Below are 21,038 nucleotides of genomic sequence, written 5' to 3' on the forward strand. Positions count from 1 at the left end.
ATCCGCCTCTGAAACGTTATCGCCCATACTCGATGATCGGGAAGCGATATGGGGGCCGCACCGAGTGAAGAGCTTCCGACTTTGCGGTAAACGGATTGAAATGAAGCAACGAGGCTCCTATAGGTGCAGATGGAACAAGCCAAAAGAACTGAGGTCCCAAAAATCAAGAAAGCGAAAGTCCTGCCGGGAAATAGACGAAGAGATGCAAGTCACCAGGCAGAGATTCTGCCATGATCGCTGAGGTTCGCCCGCAGTGAAGGATTATTACTAAGTCAGCGTGAACAGAGGAGTGAATGGCTGCAACAACCTCCGAGGCCAGTACCTGTATCTTGATCTTACACTTCACACACTGGAAATAGACAAAGCCTACAATCATGAATTTTAATCAGGTAGTAGTATAAGGGGGTCTCGCTTTCAGTATCTAGACACATTCATCCATGCAACGCCAATATCTGCACTCACTGATATCTTAAGCAATGCGCAAGGCACAAAGTAGTAATGATCCAGCTCGGGAAACCAGAGAGAGAAAAAAAAAAAATTACATTTAGGGGTAGGATAACATCAGTGTAGGAGAGCAGCACATCTCATATCATTCAATACCTTCTCCTCAGCTTCGTAAGTTTCTCGAATTGCTGACAACTCTTCAGCTCCATCGCTCTGGCTGCTTTCATCTTCTCTACATCTGGGAAGAACCAGCCCTGGGCGTCCTGGATCATTCTCTCGCGAGCGTGAATTTCGCTGTCACACTCAAATCTGAGCTTGTTAACATGGTCTACCTCCACCTTCTTGTCCATGTTACGAAATTCACGAGAGCTGAAATCGGAGACGTCTTTCGGGTTCAGGAAGTAATCTATTTGAATGTCTGGCGTTGTTCGTTTCATAGTATGAGGAGGTACGGGGTCGAATCGATATTGCGGCGCGGAGGAAGTAGCGCTGCCAGAGAAGAGGGAAGAGAGTAATGGGAGGACGAAGAGGAGGATAAGAGGCAAGAGCTGTCGGAATGTAGCACTTAACGAGGGTGTGGGCTCAGATTGTGCATCGGCCTCGCGAGGCCGTCTTCGCGGCCGAGCACCCCCAAATTGATGAACTCTAAATCCAGGGCCGCCTCCCATGTTGAAAACGAATTGTGGGCCACCTACAAACCACAGTTAGCAACCCGTCCTTTAGAAACCACACGCAGTAAGGCAATCATACCAAATGGACCAAACCCACCGCCGAGACCACCGTTAAAGAACCGATTGAACAACTCTTCAGGGGATATCTCGTCGTCGAACGCCGCACCTCCTCGAGGGAAACCACCTCCACCGAATCCACCGCCGAAAGGCGACGCACCGGCCGGGCCAGCGCTCGGCTGGAACCTGCTATCTGGATCACCACCAAACTTATCATACTTGGACCTCTTTTCAGAATCCGACAACACCTGAAAAGCACGAGAGACCACTAATCACACACCATCGTCAGACAGCCATTTTCACAAGTCTATCATAACTCATCGTATTGACTTACTTTTGAAAGCCTCGTCCGCCCCCTCATACCCGTTCTTATCGGGGTGCGTCACCAAACTCAATTTCCTGTATGCCTTCTTGATTTCGCCGTCCGTCGCTGTCTTCTCCACCGATAGGATCTCGTAGAACGCCGTCGCACTGCATTTTCGTATCCGGAGCACGGCCGCCTTCTGGTCTGGTGTATATTTGCGGTCCTGACTGCCTTGGTTGTGGTCACGGGATTTGGCAGAGCCACCAGTGTCAGCGCCAGACGCTGTAGCCGACGGCATGGTTATCGAGCACCCGTGGAAGGGGTGAAGAGATGAAAGGTTGTTTTTGTCTTTTCCCCTCCGGCGATTGGCTTATCTGGTGATGCGTTTCCCGTAAGAGGGGCGTTGGTCGGGGCAATAAAAAACAGGGAAACCCTGATGTTTTCTATTCCATGGAATTTCCGATCAGGATTCTAGCGATGGTGAGTCGAGCGACCAGCAGTAGGGTCGACAGGTTAAAAGGGCTGGGGTTGGCGGAGATCTGGCGATTATTGATAAACGTGGTGAGACTGGGGCGAGGTTTGGTTCAGCGCTAAGACTCGCGCCCCCGACGCCGATGTTGTCTGCGGGCGGTGAATTCAGTGCAAAGCTCCCCGACTGCCCTTTATTCAGTTTCACATACGTCAGGATACTAGCAGATTGTGAAAACGACTACCCGGTTCACAAAGCATTCCGGCTGAAGCATCAAACACCATGGCTGGCACAGAGTCAACAGTGGAAACAACCAAGCAGACCTTCGTGCAGAAGTTCCGAGCATGGGGAGGTAGGCAACATCCCATTGAGTTCGATATACTACCTACTTCTTGCGAATTGAACCCAATCCCTGTATTATCTCCCTCGGAATATCCTAATGACACTCAATGATAAAAACAGAAAATCCATTTCCGCCCACACTCCTTGCGACCCTCATCACAGCGCAATATATGCGCCCGCTCCAAGCCGTGCCTATGCTCTTCCCGCCGGTCCTTCTCTTCACCAGCTACGCAAACCTGCAAGGCTTCAAAACTGATAGCGCGGGTATCAGCGCTGCTTGGTCCGGTCTATATCTTTTGCTCGCCGGACGACGCAAACAACCATTTATGAAGAAATGGGGTGCCCGTGGTATCACCCGAGGCGCCACGATGGGACTATGCCTAGTTAACATGGTTGGCGGTGGGCTGGCTTATACGCTGGGTAAGAGGGAGGATGAGGAAGATGATGAGTAAATATTGCTGGTGCTGAGCGGGCTTGCTTGCCTGCCAGGCTGTATTATCTACGGACGAATGTATACTAGATGTGGGCTGGTTGGAGCATGGGTATGGTGTTAGGCTGGGTATTGATTGATATCTATTACTATGATTGAAGGTGCTCCTCTGTGTAATTGAGCAAAATTTATTCCGAGTACGGCTGTTCCGAGAGAACAAAGTCTCGAACCTTTTCCTGTACTAGCCAGTCAAGATCACTCGGGTTTGATGGGTTCGACTGGATAGCTTCTCGCGCCTTTGTCGAACTCACGGATTGCTTTTCGTCCTTGTCTCCCTCAACAAGATGAATTTGCTTTGCCCATTCCCGCTTACCCCCCTCGCTCTCCCGGCCTCCTTGCGCTAGGTTGGTGAGATAGGCCTCCTGTTCAGCTTTGCTACCCCATTCACTGTCTGGGCGTACAGTGACCCTGAGCCGATGCTTGGAAAGAAAAGGCTCCAGTGGAGCGAGGGTGTGGTCCGGCGGATAGTACTTAGTATTAAGGATCCGGATTAAGGTATCGTAGCCGGTGAGATGGACTTGTTCCAGAGATCGGGGATATACTCCAGCAGTTTCAATCTCTACCGCTTTATCCACAAAGTATGGCTTCTTGGTTACTCCGATGTCGACCACGGGAAGCTTCCCGATGTCCACAGATGGTATCTTAGATTCAAGGAACGCCAGGAGGTCCTGAGCACAAAGTTGCATCATAATCAGCCGGTCTTCAAACGAAGCCGGTTTGGAGGGCTTATCCGCATTCTGGGTTGCGAGTAAAAGAAGAAGGCGGGAAGGCGCTCTCCAGTTCTCTAAAACAGCAGAACACGCAATATGACGATGTGCAAGAGTTGGAGGGTTGAACGACGAATCCAGAACATAGAGGACACCGTCGTCCGCGGAGGACGGACGGGGTTCTTCAACGCGGGCAACGGTTGTAAGGACTTCGAAGTTCTTGGTTGACTCGAGGAAACGTTTCAGGGCTAAAGTATAGTGTTGTTTTGTTGCCTGGAGCTTCGAGGGGTCCATTGTCGCCCAGGTTGAAATGATTCGTTGCAGGTCGCAAGGTGAGTCTCGCGTTTCAGCCCTTTTGGTGCAGGCTCCCCGAAAAGCGCTTCCGTGCGGGGCATTCAACCACTGTGGCGGACGGCGGGGGCTATGATGAAATCCAGGCACAGAACCCTTGGGGATGGGCGATGGTCTCATGGAGGTTTCAGGATGAGAACCCTATGGCACGGTTTTCATCTGCATGTGCGGTGCCTGCACTGCCTGGTAACATGAAACGGACCCTCAAGGAAGACTGAGGCCCAGACATGCCGGATGATGCGACTTCCACACATCCAGATCGATGGTACTGATGAGTCCGGGCTTCCCGGCAAGGATTCACCGCACTAACATCGGCCAAGGATGTTTCTTTCCTACTTGTAATTTCTGATGGATGGAGAGGTTGAAATTAAATGGTGGGATTCCATACTTCAATTGGCCCCTCTGCGAAATGAAGTGGCTGATATCATCGCATGGATGAGAGATAAGATGAAACACTGGCGCAATGGCCTCGGGCAGCTCGGCCACAGTGCCCAGATACATCCCATCGTCATACCTTGCGAGTAACTATATGCAGGGCCCGGAGTCGCCAGGGATGTCTGATGTCTCGTTCTGGACAAGCCTTGGTCAAGTCAGGGACACCGCAATGTTTTCGCATCCTCGTGCCTGGTCGAGGTCTCGACTCTCGACTGCAGGCGATGTGCTGGCTCCACCCAGCCCACTCCGATATTAAACGACGGCAGATGGTCGGTCGATGTCATGATGATCGGCACTATGGGAATAGCCTGGGACGTGCAGCCGATTCTTGGTTAGCGATGTATCTAGGTATCAGGTCGAGACTCGGGCAGCTCAGAGACCTGCGCGGAGCCTCTGGGGACCGGCTCGCTTGACATGCGTCCGAGGAGACGAGATGATGAAGCCCGAGTGGAGCAGGAGCAGCGAGGAGATGAAACGACCTCATCCACCTTTCTGTCGGCTCAGGAGATTAGCATCAGGACTCCTCAACGCTCTGTTCACTTCCACGTATGCTGCGTATCAGGATTCGAGAGTGATCAAGCCGATGCCAGAACACACATCGCATCATCTCGCACGGAACAGGAGGCTGTCGAATCAAATCGCGTCCCATTCACCACGTCGGCTCGTTGAGATGACCGTGTGCCCCGATTGTTATAGAGTACGACATTAATAGGAAGAAATAATCGGAGATGTAATAAGGTGGCCTGGCGAGACCAGGGCCTGGCCACAGGTTGGGGCCGTCTCAGATCAGTTCGTCTCCAGATTTAATCAAACACCATTCCTCTTGTCTTTCGCCTCTCTTCTTTTTCTTCTCCTTCTTCCCCATCCTCATCGCTTCTCTCTGGTAGAGTCCATTCTTTTGCTTTCTGCATTTTCAGTGTCAAGAGACACTCGTTCATTCCTTCCTGTCATTCTTTCAACCTGCTTACTTTTGGCGAATTGATTTCGCTCTCACTCTCTATACAACACATTCACTACAACACGACATTGACTGTCAACACTCGCAATGCGCTTTACCCCCCAACTCTCTCTTGCCCTTCTGGGTGCCCTAGCTGCCACTGGGGAGGCTGCCCACGGCCGTTATGCTCGTCACGACAACCACCTGCATCGCAGAGCCCTCACTGCGGGTGGCGGAGATGCCGGTGAAGAGTCTACTACTAGCACCGTGACTGTTGTCCCGACCCCAGTAACATCTGGATCCGAGACTTCGTCGGTGGTAGCATCATCCTCGGCGCCTCCCGCTCCTGGTGCTGAGGACGAGGAGGACTGCGATGAATCTCAGACCCCATCGATCTCAGTGCCTGTGTCTTCTGCGGCACCTGAATCGTCGGAAGTGGCCGCATCATCTTCCTCTGTTCCTGCTCCTCCTGTGTCTGAGCAGCCATCTGAACCCGAACCTTCGTCGGTGCCCGCGTCGTCGTCCTCTGTCCCTCCTCCTGCTCCTCCTGCTCCCCCTGTATCTCAGCAGCCTGGATCTTCGTCGGTGCCTGTGGTGCCATCTACGCCTGTGGCTTCATCTACCCCCGTGGTTTCTTCCTCTGCTGCTGCCACATCTGGGTCTAGCAGCTCTGTTATTCCCCGGCCTAGCAGCACCCCCATCATTACCCCGGGCTCCAGCAGCATCCCTGTCATCCCCAGTAGCACTAGCTGGGTGACTGGAACTCCCAGCACGGATGTTGTGACCGTGGTCTACCCCGTTGAAACGGGCAGCTCAAGCACTCTCGTCACGACCACCCTACAGGGCCCAGCGGCTACGAGTACTGCCTACGTGACAGGTGCCCCTAACACAGAGGTTATAACTGTCACCCAAACCGTGGGTACAGGTTCTTCGGCGAGCGTTTCGACACATGTCGTCACCGCCACCATCCAGCCCCCCGATGTTACTAGCACCCTCGTTGTTCCCGGCGCTCCTAACTCGGAAGTCAACACTGTCATCTACACTGAGACCCAGGGTACTAAAACAAGTGTTATCACTACCACCATTCATAAGACAACTACTAGCACCCAAACCGTCTACGAAGTAAGTGATCACCCATCCAAGTCCTCAAACGATCACTAATAGTCATTTTGTAGACTGAGGGTGCAAATGCTGGTGCCAACGCCGAGGCTACTGCTGGTGCAAATGGCGGCTCTGGTGCTGACGAAACCCTTACTTCCACCACCACTACTACTTACTCTCTTCACCCCACTGAGTCTGGGAACGCTGGAGCTGACGCTGGCCTTGGCTCTGGAGGCTCCGGCTCCGGCTCCGGTTCTGGAGAATGTGCTCCCCAGGAAACTGTCACTGTAACTCAGTCCTTCACCGTCACTGTGGTATGTTGACCCTTGCTCTCTATCGATCGCGTATTAACAAAGCGCAGAATGGTGGATCATCTCCTACTGATTCCTTCACTGCTCCCGACACCGAGCAGCACGTCTCTTCCCTGGCACCTGAGCAGACTCTATCAACCCCCATCATTCCCGGGTCTTCGTTCACGCCTTCGCCTACTCCTTCTGCTACCCCCTCTCCATCCTGGACGCCCACGCCCAGCTCAAGCGGCTTCGTGACCAGTAGCCGTAGCCCGTCCCCTTTCAACTGGCGCCGCCGCAACCTCTAAGCAAGTCGGAAGGTTCAGGATATAGGGATGGTCGTTCTGAACTAAGTATTCAGCGAATGCACGGAACCAGGTGTATCAATCCCTGACGAAACCAAACGACACAAACGTTATCTAGAGTTGTTGTCTTTTATGGCCTTCATTTCTTTCACCGTGACTCAAGTTATCGTCTTCCGCGATTATCTTCTCACTTAGTAGAGTCTATCGGATTCTACACTTTTGTCCCCTTTTTTTTTTCTTCTTTTTGTTGTCTTCTTTATTTTGTATGTATGTTAAAAGCCATCAATCATGCTTGACGACCGTCAACTTGCCTCTTAACAACATACACCCCAGTTTACATATGTAAATTCTACATTTCCTTAAAATCCAACTACAAAATTGCGTCGGTCCTCGTTAGACTGGTTTCATATCTGTATCATTCTGTATCATATACACTAGAGTAGTTATATCGAAAACCATTCGACCTTAAAAAACCACTAGCGGTATTAGCCGTCTTTCTATATTGCATTATATGCCAACGAGCTATAATTTTCCCCAACCAAATCCATAACCACCGTCCATATAAAATATAGGGTATCACAATAATGCAGCACAAAACATAAAATAGGTAAACAAGAAAGCACAGGGCCACTGCATTGCATAGACAAGTACCAGCCTTAGCGTCAGGGAGGAACGTCAATGCCCCCAAGCCCATTTTTGACAACTTTACTCTTCATCCTCTCCCACTCCAACCAAGTCACACCCTGTACAAGACAATCAGCTAGATCATCCAACTTGCCAATGTCCAATGCACTTGGGCCCGATGCCATCAACTTTGATTTCGATTTCGACCCGGTACTCCTTTTCCACTTTGCCATATACCCGTCCACCCACCCTTGAACTCCATTGCCGTCATGGGTTGAGAAAACTCCATTCTCAAGCCAGGCCCCAACCAGGTCGATCTTGACTTTTTTGCCTTCCCGGCTGGTGCTTTTCTTCCCACCATTTTTCTTCTCGCCGGGGCTAGATGCAGATGAAGGAGGCAACCAAAACCTCCCCACCCTGCTCGGTTCAATCGCAATAACCTTCGGATTGGGCCCTAGTATACCATGACGACCATCTGCCGCCGCTGCATTTTGCTGCTGTAGAGAATGCAACACAGCCCAGAGCATCCCCTCGAAAACCCCAACTCGCAAACTCCACTCCTGCACCGCTGCACCACCCCCGGACCGGAACCGCTGGCGCTCGATCAGGATGTGCGTTGGGTTGTACCGCTCAAGCAGGGTGGTGACGATGCTGTGTGCATGCGTAGCGTAGACGGGGAGGGAGAAAGATTCTTTTTCTTTTTCTTTTCCCTTTGCCTTTTCTGCTTTATCTTCCGATTGGCTTTGAGGTTCCTTCCCCCGGCCCTTGGCAATTGGCGTGTCAATGTTATCGTTATCGCTAGAATCTGATGCAGACGAAGACGCAGCGCTGTCAAGATACCTCCCAAACTCCTCAACAGAGAACCCGCGGTCTAAAGGAAGTGATACCCGCCGCCAGGTATCCAAGCTGAGTTCCAACGCGCCACTAGCTTTCACCCTCTTCTCTTTATCAAGAAAAGATCCCATCCCATCTCCAGATCCAGATCCAGATCCAGATCCAGGCCCAAGCTCAAACCCTCCACTCACCCTCAAAACCGCAAAGGCCAGATTCCGGATCCCCATGTCAATGCTTAAAATCCTCAGCCCATTCCCATTCCCATTGCCGTCCCCACTCTTCTTCTCTTTATGGATCTGAACTAATTCATGATCCCGCTGGTGCCGCGCCAAGCCTTCTTGCAATGCACCCAGGAGAACAGGTTTAGTCCCAGACGTGGGCAGGCCCGTTTTCTGGGCTACGTGTTGCAATTCTTTCGTTTTGAGGGCTTGGAGCCATGAGAATGATGATGGTGGTGGTGGTGGAGAAGATTGGGTGACTGTTGTGGTGGTCCTGGTGGGTAACTTGGATTTGGGGTTGAGGAGGCGGGGGGTTAGACGCATTTGTTTTCTCCAATCAGTTTATTTAATTTGCTTATTTTTTTTTTAATTTTTGGTGAAATCCAGGCGGGTATAAGAGGGCGAAGTTTATATGTTGGTTATCAGCTGTAAATGGCTCCCGGAAGTTGTTGATGTCTCAGGGTTTCATTGTTAAATTAACTACAAGGGGTTTGGATGATTACATAAGTTAGATGTATGTAGTTAACTAGTTAAGTTATGGAAACAATTGGAAAGCTTCAACAATTCTTACCTGGAGAAGGACAGTTCCAAGCTTAAAGGTAAACATTATTATTATAGTAAGTGTATATTATGACTCGAAGAATGATTCTATTCCAATATAACAAGGTGCCGGAAAAAACTCCACCAACTTAGATATATGTCCAGACGCCAGACCTGGGAATTGCCATGCAAAACGCTAAACTGCAACAATCAGGCGGAATAAATGAGATAGGGTTGTAGAAATGCTTGTTGGTGCCCTCTAACGGTCATGACACAGCCTGATAAATTAAAATGGGAGTCGATCGTAAGTCACTTCACTTTCAGACGGAAAGATCGACCCATTGGTTGGTGAAACGCTCTCACGTACGTAGAGTAAAGGCGCCCAAACTCTCCAATGGAGGACGCCAATGTGTGCCAGTCGCGTCGAGATCCGCTCCACAGTATGCTGGTCAGAGGGGATATAGGAAGGGTTTCGCTGCGCCTCACATATCGCAAGTGGTGACATGTTGAGGTATCGCTTGGCCGTCGCGAGAGTTATTTCCAATAGCTTTCCGCGGAGAGAGTCTTGAACCCTTTTGAATAGACCATCTTCATTGGACAAATGCCATTCCACTGAAGCCTCAATCGGACGTATGACATCGTCCGGTACTGTAGCATCGCCGCCGCCGCAGGCAAACCGCGCAATGTCCAAGGCGATACACCGCACATTTTTCAACCACCGGGAAGACCCGCGGATACAGTCTTCGTTTTCCTCCATCAGAGTCCCAATGCGAGACCGGAAGGTGGCGCAGGTCTGTGTGGGAGCGGGAAGGTATCGTCTCTGAGAATGGATATAGGACTTGAAGATATTCCAGCAGATCTCGAGGTTGATGGCGTTCTGTAGTCTAACTCGTAGGTGCCATAGCCGTTCCTCGTCAAAGGTGAAAGTTTCCGGGAACCCGACAGGGGGATGGAAATCTAGCAGGAATTCGCTCAGCCCTTGAAAGAGAAGCGAGAGCGGCCAAAAGCTGTCGGTTTGTGCCGGGTCCTCCAGTGTGCGCAGCTCGCGTTCCCGGATACCCTGATACCATGACCGGGAGGATGCTACCTGGAACTCTTCCCTTTCAATCCTGTTTTTGAAATATTCATGGAGGAAAGGTATAGTATCTTCGACCAAAAGAACACGGAATGCACGGATCTGATGGTTGGCGACATCCAACTTCATGGCTTCCAAGATGCCAAATAAAGTCTGAAGACCGCAGGCAATTTCTCTCGGATTTTGCGTCTGCGAGCCTGAGGAGATGTGCCTCACCATGCGATCTGCCCATTCATCGCGCATGGGGGCACAATGAGTCTTGAGCAACGCTGCAAGCCATTTCGCGATTCCTACCATATCAAGAACCCCCTTTTGAATTTGCTGCATTAGAAGAGTCACTTCTAGATTCTGCATGATATTTGGGTGATCGCGCTCTGGAACCAGGGTTTTGAGGACGTCCTGCAGGGTTTCGAACATGGCCGGGAGTCGGGGTTCAAATCTCGATCCTTCGCCATCAAAACTACTTTCAAGATTATTTTTGATCCCGCAGGATGCGTAAAATGCGTAGACACTGATTTCGGCAGCCATTGCATCCCAATAGTCGGCAGCATCCCTCCGTTTCTTCCTGCCCTTCTCGCCATCGAGATCAGGTTTGAAATGAAGATCGCGTTCGAAGTTCGCATCCATGCGGAGGTTGATATTGCCCATGATGCACGGTAGGTCGAGCTCGCTCAGTGTGCCCTTGGTGACCGGAGGGTATTTGTTTGTTGTTATTAATAGCCTCGTCTCTCTAAGACCAAGACCCAAAGCTGGGGGAATACTAATTGTCTTCGACGACGGTGAGAGTCCGCCCTGCGCAACTTTGGGTTGGTTTTGCGGCAGCGCCGGTGACGGTTGGTGAGCACTTTGCGTGTAGAATCCACTTCTCTGTGGTCGACGGGATCCATTTGTGGAATCGTTTGCTTTCCTTGTGTCCCGGTTGCGACCTAGAGAATCGTTCTTGGGCGAAACTTGGGAGTGGCCGTTCCCGTTGTATGTGTTTAGGGGCAACTCTGTGCCCTCCTCTTGTGTGGCCGGTGCATCCCGACGGGCTTCCTTTGTCCTTTGAAGGTCCATCTTCCATTCACGCCTGACTCAAACACCGGGAGTGGCGGAGGAGGGTAGGTCTGCGGAGGATTGCCGGAGAGACTAAAGAGAAAGGAGAATTAAGACCGGGAATAGTTGTAATACGCTCAGGTTGTCAGGGTCACGAGCAAGTCCTCACGCAAGGCGCTGCTAGCGATACCCAGCCCGTTGTCGGGTCGATCAACCGACGAGGAAGAGAGGATGCCTTTGCAGAAGTCATTTGTCAGTCCGGCCTCCTTGCCAGGGATCGAGGGGTAGAAACAAGCGCAGTGAGGGAGAAAATAGTGAACTTTACCTGCAGATAGGAATGGTCGACCGCCAATCACGGGTCCCAGAAGGGGCAATGATTATGTGCCGGAATAATAGATCAATAGTAGGAAATATTCCTGCCGTATGTCGATAGACTGGCTTTTGATCTTTTGCTCCGTTGTTCGTCTCTGCGCAATCGTTGGCCGGTCTTCTTTCGCAGAAAGAGTCACCCAGATGCAGGAAGCAAGAAGAAGAAAAAAAAGCAATCGCGCGGTAAGCCCAGACCGGCTGCTCAAAAGATTTTCGGAGGGCAGAAGCAAGCAGGAAGGGAGGACGGGCTGAGAAATAAAAGAAAAAGGGTCGATGCAGCTAACGCCCGCACAAGGCAAAGAGCAAACAAAGGCCTTTGCAGAAGTATACTCGGACTTGGTGGCGAGTGGCACTGGTGAGAACTAACCCACCCTTTGACGCAGCAGCAGATCCGTCAGGACAGGGAAGCAACCGGGATGGAGGTGAACTGATATAGCCAATAAAGTGGTAAAGAAAGAAATACTACTCTTCCCTCGACATGAAACCGGAGAAACCAACAGGATTGAGTCGGCCTGGTAACAGTGGGTGTGGTATAGAGACAAAGAAGGGGCGGGTTACTATTCTTACTGGAATCAGACAAGGAGCGATTAGGCTTGGGAAGATGAGAACAGCAATTGGAATGTGGAAATGCTGAAAAGGACGCAGACAAAGCGAACAGCAAGCTGGGGAGAGAGTTGCTAAAAAATTTTTTCTAAAAGAAGACAATGCGAGCACAGGGTTTTGGGGGGAGGAAAAAGGTGAGGCTTGCCGCTTGATTGCATGCAGAGATGGAGCTTCTGAGAGAATCAGAATCAAACAGGAAACAAAGAGTGTGTGGCCGCCTTGAGCCAAAGTGGAGAGGACCTCCAAAGCCAAATTGACTACGGCCATCCCTGGAGAGCATTGAGCGTTGACAACCTTGTTCCGGAGAGATGGCAGCAAAGGGAGGCGTGTGCTGGACACAAACTCATGCCAGTATCCGAAAACGGTACAGAAGGTGTGATGAGCGATGGGGATTTGAATGGAGACGAACTGGGCGGATCTTGAAACGGCTCGAAGCCTCGACGACCGCCGGGCCCGTCCAGCTTGCGACTCCATCAGAAGAGAGACTGTCCATCCATACGCCCGATTGCCCATGACAGCAAGATGGGGAGATGCAGTCTACCGCGCCGACGCAGGCCAATTGGGGAGAATGCATGGGGATCCGCGCTTGTTGCTTTTTCCCCTTGAAGGACAACTCAAAAGCAAGCAATTGCACTCGCAGTCGCAGTCGCAGTTGCAGCATTCCTGACGGACTGGTCTCATTCCGCCCACTCTTCCGGTGTAGTACTTTGTCGCCCTACCGGTTACCAGGTTACCACTGACCACTTACCACCAGCAGAGGCTCGATCTCGACGCATTCATCAGTTGCTCTGAGAGTCTCGGCTTCTCCAATTCCACTCGGAAGATGCCGACCGGCTTCATGCCCTCTGCCCGTTTCAAAATCGACTACAATTCGACGCATTACACACATTCTGTTTCTGCCCTCAATTGGCTGCCTTCCCTACTGTTCCCGCTGCTTACTCCCGGGTCGTGGTTTTTGGGTTGTCGCGGGTCCCCGAGCAATTGAGTTGTTCATCTCTAGTTTTAGCTCCAGCAGATACCCATTTCCTGTCACCGACATTTCGGTTCAGCAATCGAAGATCACGGGCGACTGTGGGTTCCTCCTTGGTGTGATCTATCGTTACACGCCGTTTCTGAACAGATTTACCGGTTCCTGGGAACCAAATTGGGGCTCAATAATGTTGCGTGGCGATTGAAGCACCCAATAATTGCAAATTGCAATCCTGCTATCAGCTCGGAAGTCACCGTTTCGTGGCGATTCGGTAGCATAGCCACGGAGACTGTCGGCAGAGGCAACGCCTGGAGGTGGCCACAGGCCGCACAGCCAAGTACAATTTGACGAACTAGATCGAGCAATTATTCCTTCAACCTTCCCGGCCGCTGTAAATGGGTCGATGGCGACTCGCGAGGTCATTTGAGAACTGTGTAAAAAGTCTTGAGAATCATGTGGTTGGGTCCTCCAAGACCATACACGAATAAGGAGTGGTAAACGATGGCTCTAACGCCTCACTTTATTTCCAGCTGGACTAAAAATCTTCACAGGCCGCATGGTAGGCCGCCTCATTCTCATACCGGGTCGAGACGAAGGGAGATTCAATTGGAAACCAAGTTGTTTACGTCGTGAAACAGCGGTGTCGTTGTTTCGAATCCTTTTTGTTTTGTTTTTTGGTTTTTTGGTTTCCCGCTCCTTCTGTCAATACAGTCAAAGCACCGGTGATGCGATTGCTGTTCCTCCTCCCCGGGACCCAGTTATTCGTGTCCTCGTTAGGGCTGTGGTAAGCGTGAATAAGGAGTACGGTGTATAGGCAAGAACCTATCTCGACAGACAGAACTTGGGGCGCACTTGGGCTATCAACCGCTTCGTCGAAGCCCGATTTCGTCAAAGTGGGACGAGGCACTGATATCGTGTAGTTGGGCCATCTTTTACAAGACTGAAGTATGCAGTGACTGTTTGAAACAGGGTGCGAACGAGGGTGAAGCGAAGAACTTAGAGGGAAAGGCTCGGGAAAGACTAGACGATTCGAAGTGTCACGGGACTGTAAGCAGGAAACCCAGTAGTCATGTGATACCATGAGGATGAACCTATTTATTTCTTCGGGTTTTCTTAATTCTTCAGAGTTATTGTGAATTCACCCAGAATGTAGTGGCTCTTGACGTCTTGAGACATTCCATCTCTTCTCCGTGTTCTATAGGACAGCGCTCTGTTCTAGGGGAGTCCCTCTGTCACTATTCCAAAGGAGACCAGCCGTCAATGTACTGGCAACCCAAAGACAGACTGAACGACGCCTATGGTCAACATGGAACTGACCAGCAGGTTTCAACTGGGAAGGCAGAATAATTATTTGCCCCAATGGGAAACTCACAATGGAGCGACTCCATCCCACCCTCTTCCGTCCTCAATAGAGTCTATAGCTTATTGAGGCCTGGAAATGGAACAATCCCATTTCAACAAGCTTCTGGATCGCTTCCACCGCGCATGGCAAACCATACGCACTAGCCTTCTTTTCCCTTTCTCGGAATACCATGTATCTGGAAATTTTACATAAAATGGCCCGGAGCGCTGTGCTTTTGCCCTTGCATTTGGTTCAACTTGTTTACTCCGTCCGCATTTTCACATCGGCGCCATGCTTTCCTTTCTGTATATTGCTTTGACGGCAATATCGCTTTTACTTGCCAGTCCAACATTTGCAGACCCAGATGTCACTCAATTCAAGGTCGACTCGCTTCCAGGAGGCCCTCATTTGCCTTCCAGCTGGGCCGGACGACTGCCTGTTCCTGGTGCTGAACCAGGCAACGCCCTGTTCTTCTGGCTTTTCCAAGCGGAAGATCCCGTATATGATGATAATCTAATCAGTCAGTTTTATATTCGTCGTACAGATCCCTAATATGTACTAATAGCAATCTGGGCAGTCTGGCTCAATGGCGGTCCTGGCTGCTCGTCTTTAATCGGACTCACCACTGGAAACGGTCCAATTTCTTTTGATGGTAACTCAACTCGCGTTGTTGCGAATCCATATTCCTGGACTAAATTCGGCCATGTTCTTTATGTTGACCAACCCGTTGGAACCGGTTATTCAACTGCAAGCCAGCCTTACCCGGCTGTCGACGATGACATTGTGACCACGCACTTCTATAGCTGGTTGCAATCGTTCTTCGTCCACTTTCCTCACCTCCTGCAAAAAAAGGTACATTTAATGGGCGAGTCTTGGGCCGGGATCTACATATCGTATTTTGCAACTGCCATAGTCAACAATCATGACTCGTTCCCAATCAGACTCCGTTCAGTGGCCATAGGCGATGGTTCCATTGGTAATGGAGCTGCTATGGCCACTACTACAATTGGGGCATATTTGGAATCGCAACAGTCGCTTCTCCAGATTCCGGATGATGTCCTGGCTGTTTTCAAAGAAGCAGACGCAACGTGCGGCTTTGACGATATCTTGGACCAAGCAGCACAATTTCCCCCCGAAAGTAAAATATCCATACCTGGAAATCCAGAAGGTCTCAACACCAAGCATAGACGCCAGCAACGCATCGCTCGCGACTTGGGTGACATATACACCGGAGCCTGCGCCACCAACCCAACCACAGCGGAAGAAGTTCGGTCATCAATCTATTCCTCCTGCTACGGGCCTTGTGCTACTTACTCTGCTGCAACGGACTACCTGACTACAATCTTCTCACCATGCTTCGACCAGTATGACATAAGTCACGACTGTAGCACTATCAACTCATTTAACGTAGTTGCCTCATACTTCACCCGTCCCGACGTTCAGACCGCACTGAATTTGCTTCCATCAGCCTCAACTTCACCACCAATAAGCGATGACACCCACCACCAAACGCCATCGCCGTTTTTATCTTGCAATCCCGACATCCTCTCTACGCTCATACTCGGCGGCCAAACCCCAGAAGCGCCCGCGTATTCCATCCTCCCAACTCTCGCCACATCACACAACCTCTCTCTGCACTTTTACTGGGGTGAGAACGACATACTGCTCAACCACTTCGGCGCGGAGCTTATCTTGCAAAACATGACCTGGCACGGAGCCCAGGGTTTCTCATCACCGATAACACGCCCGTTCTACCAAGACAACGCGGCTCCTCACGACTCCGATCCCCGCGGTAGCAGCAGCAGCAGCAGCAACAATAACAATAACAGCCCGGGGACCTGTGCTATCCCCGAAGCCGGAAAATGGATTTCAGAGCGCGGTGTAACGTACCACCGGTTTAGGGGCGCGGGACACAGTGTTTTCCTCAGTAAACCACGTGAGATGTTTGCCTATGTGCGGGATGTGGTCGTTGCAAGTGAGGATTGAGAACTGGAGCACATGTTGAAGTTTCTTTTTTGGGGGGTGCAGGCTGCGGAGTGGGTGGGTTGTGGGTGGTGGGTTTGCTTTATTGATGTACTTTTGTACACTTTCCTTCTTTCCTTTCCTTTCTAGGCGCTGCAGCCTGCAGCCTACAGCTCACGTCCACAGATAGCTCTGTGATTCTGTCTTTGAAATCCAAATTGAGTGATTAGACCCATCGGAGTGATTTTAGAGACGGCCGGGGATAGGTGCTTTAAGAGCACCTACTGGGTTCAACTTCCTTCTCGCTGACCACATTACACAGGAACTACTAAAGAACTTGCATATCATGAATCTGTTTGTTTTGGTTTCTCGATCTCATAAATCATCATTTCGGAGTACCAAGTACTAATAGGAGTAGTAGTAGTAAACAGGAACATGACACAAACATGACAACGCTAGTATGCCAAAGAAACTCCTAATTGGGTAGTCTTGATAAAACAACAGAAAAGATCCTTGAAGATACTAATGAACATCTAAGCACTTAAATCAGCACCTTTTTTACGCCGACCTCGACGCTTCTTTTGCACTCCATCCTTGACTGTGACAAACAACGAGAAGATAAAACGCGATTAATGGATTGGAAAATGGAGGGTGGGGGAAGGAGTCGCCCAGCTGGTAGTCGGTTAGGTGTACATACATCTTTGCACAAACTTGTGAAAAGGGGAAAAGAAGTTGGAGGAAATCATTAGAAGGCTTCACAATCTAACCAGTCTCAAGACAAGTCACTTGCACAAGGAACGAGAGATTATCCCTCCTGCAGATTCGGCCGGAAAGCGAAAGGACCGTGTGTCTGCACGAAATCTGTCCAGGAAGGATGCAAATGCAGGTCTCCAAGTCCGGTGGCTGATTAGTGGCTAGATAGATGGAAGTTTGAAAGAGGGCCGGGCCTTCGGTCCCGCCGAAGGCCCAGTGGTAACCTTACTTCCGGTGGTTATGTCGGCGGGCCAAAGTACGGGGAATGTTTGGTGGTCACGCCATTTTTGCGACAGGGAGGAATCATGCTTAGTGGAAGCAATGCGACAAGGATCACATCGGGAATATGTGTAACGGTTATGAGCGTGGGGTTGCGTTACACGTTATCTTCGAGTGAAAAATGGAGCCTGGTTTGGCATTGAAAGCAAGGAGTCGGCCCGTTGGAATACATCTCCTTCGAAAAATTTGTCGCTGTATGCACTTGCAGGAGTCGAAGGTACGGTTGCCTGCGCAGCTGGTCCAAGAGCGGCGCTCAGGGGTGTTGCAGGGAGGGCAATGGACGGTGATAAGCTTGTGTTGAGCTGAGGATGGTGCGGGTTTTGATGGTGTGGGTTTTGGGAGGGCAGGGGCGGTCCATATATGGCCGGCGGGCCATTCCCAGGAGCCATGTCTGCAAGATATGACCATGGCGATGCCTCGATCAGCCGTCCCGCTTCTCTGCTTGCCTTTTGGACTGGTCGAAGGATGACAATCACCTCGGGTGGGAGTAGGTGCATACTCCGCACTTCGCGCATGTCGGTCACTAATTCGACAAAAGAGTGCATGAAGGTTTTGCACAGCTGCCAAAATTCTCGCTGGTTTCGAATCCCACCGCCCGGCTCCTTTATTTTCATATTGGAAAGGCGAAGCCCGAGGGCTTCAGATACCTCCAGGCACACGCGGCAGCGACGAATGAGATTGTTCCACAGCATCCGGATATCTTCGTACTCTTGGCTTTGTTCCGCAACCTCGAGGTTTCGCGTGAAGTGGCGGCGGGCATGAGGTAGTGCTTGAAGGGCGGCGGTGTAGGCAGCTGTAAGCTGGCAGAAGATTTTTTCAAATATTCGTTCCTCTTCTATCTCATCTAAGCCGGTCAAGGGGTTTATTCTCGGTACCACTGAGGTGGGCATTGGAGGAAACGATTCGCCTGACCGAGGTGTGGCAAGAGACGAGGGAACAGAGGTGTTGATTTGGTTCGACCTACTGCTTGAGCGGCTCCTCGCGTCATAGCTGAACGGGGTAGAGGCAACCCCTGGAGAGCTAACGGCGGATTGATAAGTGGCCGATGATGGGAGGGGCCCATTCGTGTTGATCTGAGGATGAAGAATCGTCGTATCACTTCGGAGCCGGCGGCTGGAAAACGACGGTTCTCTTCCCCGGGTTGGAGTGACTGTTGGACCAGGGAACCTGTCAGACCCTGCAAACTCTTTGCTAATTTCAGGTACTGATGGTTTTCCTGTAGCTTGCGTATGCGTTCCAACAGGAATGTCTAGACCCGCGCAAGCGTTGCGAAGCTCCACGACGCTACCAAATATCATGAGCATCAGGGAGCGAATGTAGCGAGAGTCACCGTTAGCAACAATCCTGTCAAGGCTGTTGCGCAGTTGTGTTCCTACGTGAGAGTATGCCATGATACATGTCTCACATTCCCTCTTCACGGCCTCGTAGGTCAGCCGTATTGGCTCCGCATCGTGGGCTTGTGAACCTTCTGCGTTTTCAAGCGCCTCGTTGAGCCTTTCCACATGCGTAGAGGCATTGTAGAAAACAATTTCAAGGCTGTTTCGTCGGTCATCGTCTCGTTTAATAACATTAATCAGGGCGTACACATGGGACTGGACTTGGAAGAGGGCGAAAAGTATTCCCTTGGCACATTTGATAATAGGGTCTCCTGTTTCCCATTCGCCTTTATGCTCTGGCAAACTCGACATCCGATTCACAAATCCGTCTCTAGGTCGTCTGCGCTCCCTAGGGCTACTAGGGCTAGAGGAGTTGCTAATAGATGGCCTTGTCCGGAGGATAGACCCATAGCTGAGGCCACGGAGATGGCTGTTGCGGTATGGCCGCATTTCATTTAACGTACCCAGGTCGGTATTTTTCCGGCTAATGACCCCCATTCGCTTAGACCGTGTTGCAAAGGAGGCTTGTATAATGCCCTCGCTGTTGCTTCGATTGCGCTCATTGGCTCCAGGGATGGGACCTGGTCTCTGGAGGCCACTGCGCAGGGCACCAGAATGTCCGGAGGCAATGCGATAATGGGACCTGAGGGGAATAGGAGGTGGTCGGGATAGTGAAGGCGATTTGGGATCAGAGGCACTATCACCTGTGCTGGGGATAACTGGGAAGCGACTACTCACTCCCCGTTTGACGGGCTTCGGTGTATCCAATACTCCATCACTGGGCAAATAAGAATCAGAATTAAATCGGCTGTAATGGTGTTGGATTGGATGGACATACCTTTCGTTGTTTTTTTCAAAGTCTTGGGGGGTAGCAGGTTGCCGCGTCTTGAGGAATCTTTTAAGCTCAGCTGTCAAGGCAACCTCCTTCTCATTATCGGACACCGCCGACGATGTAATTTCGTTCTCAGAAGTTTCCAATACCTTCCGGAGGGGATATCGCAGTGGATTCCCCGCCACTTTCAGAATTTGAAGTTTGCTCATATCGGATACACCAAGTGGTAGGTCTTTAAGACTGTTCTGCATCACTGACAGAACCCGAAGAGACGTCAGTTTCTTGATTTCCTCCGGTAGCTGGCTGATTTTGTTGCGACTTAAATCCAATATTTCAAGGAGCGGCAACTTGATCACCTGAAAAAAAGAGTTAGAAAGCACAAATGGCCAAACAGGAAGGACAATGTAGACATACTCCTTTGGGGAATTCACGGAAGTTATTGGCTCTGACGTTAAGATACCGAAGATGAGAGCACTCTGCAAAACGATATGGTATATGGACCAGTTGATTATTCCATAGCGAAAGCCTTGAGAAGAAGTCAGCTTTATGTTCCATGTAACTGAAGGCCTCACGCTGCCATTTATTGCTACACACCGTTCTACTTCATCCTTAATGACATCCACAACCGGCTCCGGGATGCGATCGATATTCGAGTGACCCAAATCGATAGTCAACTTGGGCTTCACGACGTCACCGACTGCCTCACTTCCTGCCAGGGAGCGCTTCGTTTCCTGAATCCCATTATCTACCGCTCGACGTGCAAGTTGGATCGTCTCCTCCGCAGTAAGGGCTCGAGGACCACCAGCCGATTTTGCCGGTTTGCTGCCTGTTTCACCAGCGGATGCGTTCACCAGTATAGTTTCATCCTCACTTTTAATAGACCCTTCGGTATTCGATGACGATGACGATGAAGACGCTGTTGGTTCCGGTACATGTCGGCTTGTGTCTTCCTCTTCCAGGTCGCGATATGAGCGAGGCATCCTCAGAGTATCCTCTGGGCGAACCATTGTAGAAATCATGGCTGATGGGAGCTGGAACCTGAGTGATTCACCCCCTTCGAAACAGGTATTCAATCTTGGGCCTCTCGTGTAATCAATCAAGCAAGGTGAGATTCTCCGCAGCGTGCATGAGGGCCGAAATCGAGCATGATCGAGAGACAAGGTAAGGGGCCGCTATCAATGACTTTTGGGGAAGCAACTATGATTATTCAGGTTCGCAGACAGTGTCGGTTGGCAAAGGATCACGTTTGGTCGCAGCGCGAAACAAAGGCCTAGGCGGAGGCGTTTCGTTGGGTTGAAAATAGACCGGAGCTCGTCTGAGTCT

General features: G+C 50.7%; 9 protein-coding genes across 9 annotated transcripts; 4 read left to right on the top strand and 5 right to left on the bottom strand.

Annotated features, from left to right (window-relative positions):
• Positions 1 to 484: 484 nt before the first annotated feature.
• ASPVEDRAFT_744919 (J domain-containing protein) lies at positions 485 to 2,084 on the bottom strand. The gene is made up of 3 exons (XM_040816260.1): positions 1,507 to 2,084; positions 1,195 to 1,440; positions 485 to 1,135 (listed from the first exon to the last, which is right to left on the bottom strand). Exons 1-3 carry the CDS (start codon positions 1,772 to 1,774, stop codon positions 594 to 596), a joined length of 1,056 nt encoding a protein of 351 aa, XP_040669429.1. The 5' UTR covers positions 1,775 to 2,084; the 3' UTR covers positions 485 to 593.
• ASPVEDRAFT_43162 (uncharacterized protein) lies at positions 1,961 to 3,100 on the top strand. Its single transcript, XM_040812759.1, has 2 exons — positions 1,961 to 2,297; positions 2,408 to 3,100. The coding sequence occupies exons 1-2, from the start codon at positions 2,228 to 2,230 to the stop codon at positions 2,737 to 2,739; spliced, it is 402 nt and encodes a 133-aa protein (XP_040669430.1). The 5' UTR covers positions 1,961 to 2,227; the 3' UTR covers positions 2,740 to 3,100.
• ASPVEDRAFT_85107 (nicotinate-nicotinamide nucleotide adenylyltransferase) lies at positions 2,906 to 3,778 on the bottom strand (the record flags this gene model as incomplete). Its single annotated transcript, XM_040817646.1, has 1 exon — positions 2,906 to 3,778. One exon carries the CDS (start codon positions 3,776 to 3,778, stop codon positions 2,906 to 2,908), a length of 873 nt encoding a protein of 290 aa, XP_040669431.1.
• A 1,221-nt stretch (positions 3,779 to 4,999) lies between these two features.
• On the top strand, positions 5,000 to 7,236 carry ASPVEDRAFT_744861 (uncharacterized protein). Its single transcript, XM_040816259.1, has 3 exons — positions 5,000 to 6,329; positions 6,383 to 6,622; positions 6,670 to 7,236. Exons 1-3 carry the CDS (start codon positions 5,316 to 5,318, stop codon positions 6,904 to 6,906), a joined length of 1,491 nt encoding a protein of 496 aa, XP_040669432.1. The 5' UTR covers positions 5,000 to 5,315; the 3' UTR covers positions 6,907 to 7,236.
• Positions 7,237 to 7,565: 329 nt separating this feature from the next.
• Positions 7,566 to 11,250, bottom strand: ASPVEDRAFT_134126 (uncharacterized protein; the record flags this gene model as incomplete). Its single annotated transcript, XM_040807092.1, has 2 exons — positions 7,566 to 8,753; positions 9,433 to 11,250. 2 exons carry the CDS (start codon positions 11,248 to 11,250, stop codon positions 7,566 to 7,568), a joined length of 3,006 nt encoding a protein of 1,001 aa, XP_040669433.1.
• A 133-nt stretch (positions 11,251 to 11,383) lies between these two features.
• On the bottom strand, positions 11,384 to 13,007 carry ASPVEDRAFT_745430 (uncharacterized protein). The gene is made up of 3 exons (XM_040816263.1): positions 12,157 to 13,007; positions 11,555 to 11,696; positions 11,384 to 11,464 (listed from the first exon to the last, which is right to left on the bottom strand). Exons 1-2 carry the CDS (start codon positions 12,712 to 12,714, stop codon positions 11,607 to 11,609), a joined length of 648 nt encoding a protein of 215 aa, XP_040669434.1. The 5' UTR covers positions 12,715 to 13,007; the 3' UTR covers positions 11,384 to 11,464; positions 11,555 to 11,606.
• Positions 12,509 to 13,585, top strand: ASPVEDRAFT_746450 (uncharacterized protein). The gene is made up of 2 exons (XM_040816267.1): positions 12,509 to 12,898; positions 12,956 to 13,585. The coding sequence occupies exons 1-2, from the start codon at positions 12,732 to 12,734 to the stop codon at positions 13,374 to 13,376; spliced, it is 588 nt and encodes a 195-aa protein (XP_040669435.1). The 5' UTR covers positions 12,509 to 12,731; the 3' UTR covers positions 13,377 to 13,585.
• Positions 13,586 to 14,739: 1,154 nt separating this feature from the next.
• On the top strand, positions 14,740 to 16,499 carry cp9 (putative serine carboxypeptidase; the record flags this gene model as incomplete). Its single annotated transcript, XM_040808288.1, has 2 exons — positions 14,740 to 15,033; positions 15,091 to 16,499. The coding sequence occupies exons 1-2, from the start codon at positions 14,805 to 14,807 to the stop codon at positions 16,497 to 16,499; spliced, it is 1,638 nt and encodes a 545-aa protein (XP_040669436.1). The 5' UTR covers positions 14,740 to 14,804.
• A 1,112-nt stretch (positions 16,500 to 17,611) lies between these two features.
• Positions 17,612 to 20,695, bottom strand: ASPVEDRAFT_134477 (putative cell morphogenesis protein Sog2; the record flags this gene model as incomplete). The annotated part of the gene is made up of 4 exons (XM_040807135.1): positions 17,612 to 19,661; positions 19,722 to 20,071; positions 20,130 to 20,241; positions 20,310 to 20,695. The coding sequence occupies 4 exons, from the start codon at positions 20,693 to 20,695 to the stop codon at positions 17,612 to 17,614; spliced, it is 2,898 nt and encodes a 965-aa protein (XP_040669437.1).
• Between the last annotated feature and the right edge of the window lie 343 nt (positions 20,696 to 21,038).

The sequence above is a fragment of the Aspergillus versicolor genome (assembly GCF_001890125.1).
Source record: "Aspergillus versicolor CBS 583.65 unplaced genomic scaffold ASPVEscaffold_6, whole genome shotgun sequence".
In the NCBI taxonomy this organism is placed as follows: Eukaryota; Fungi; Ascomycota; class Eurotiomycetes; order Eurotiales; family Aspergillaceae; genus Aspergillus; species Aspergillus versicolor.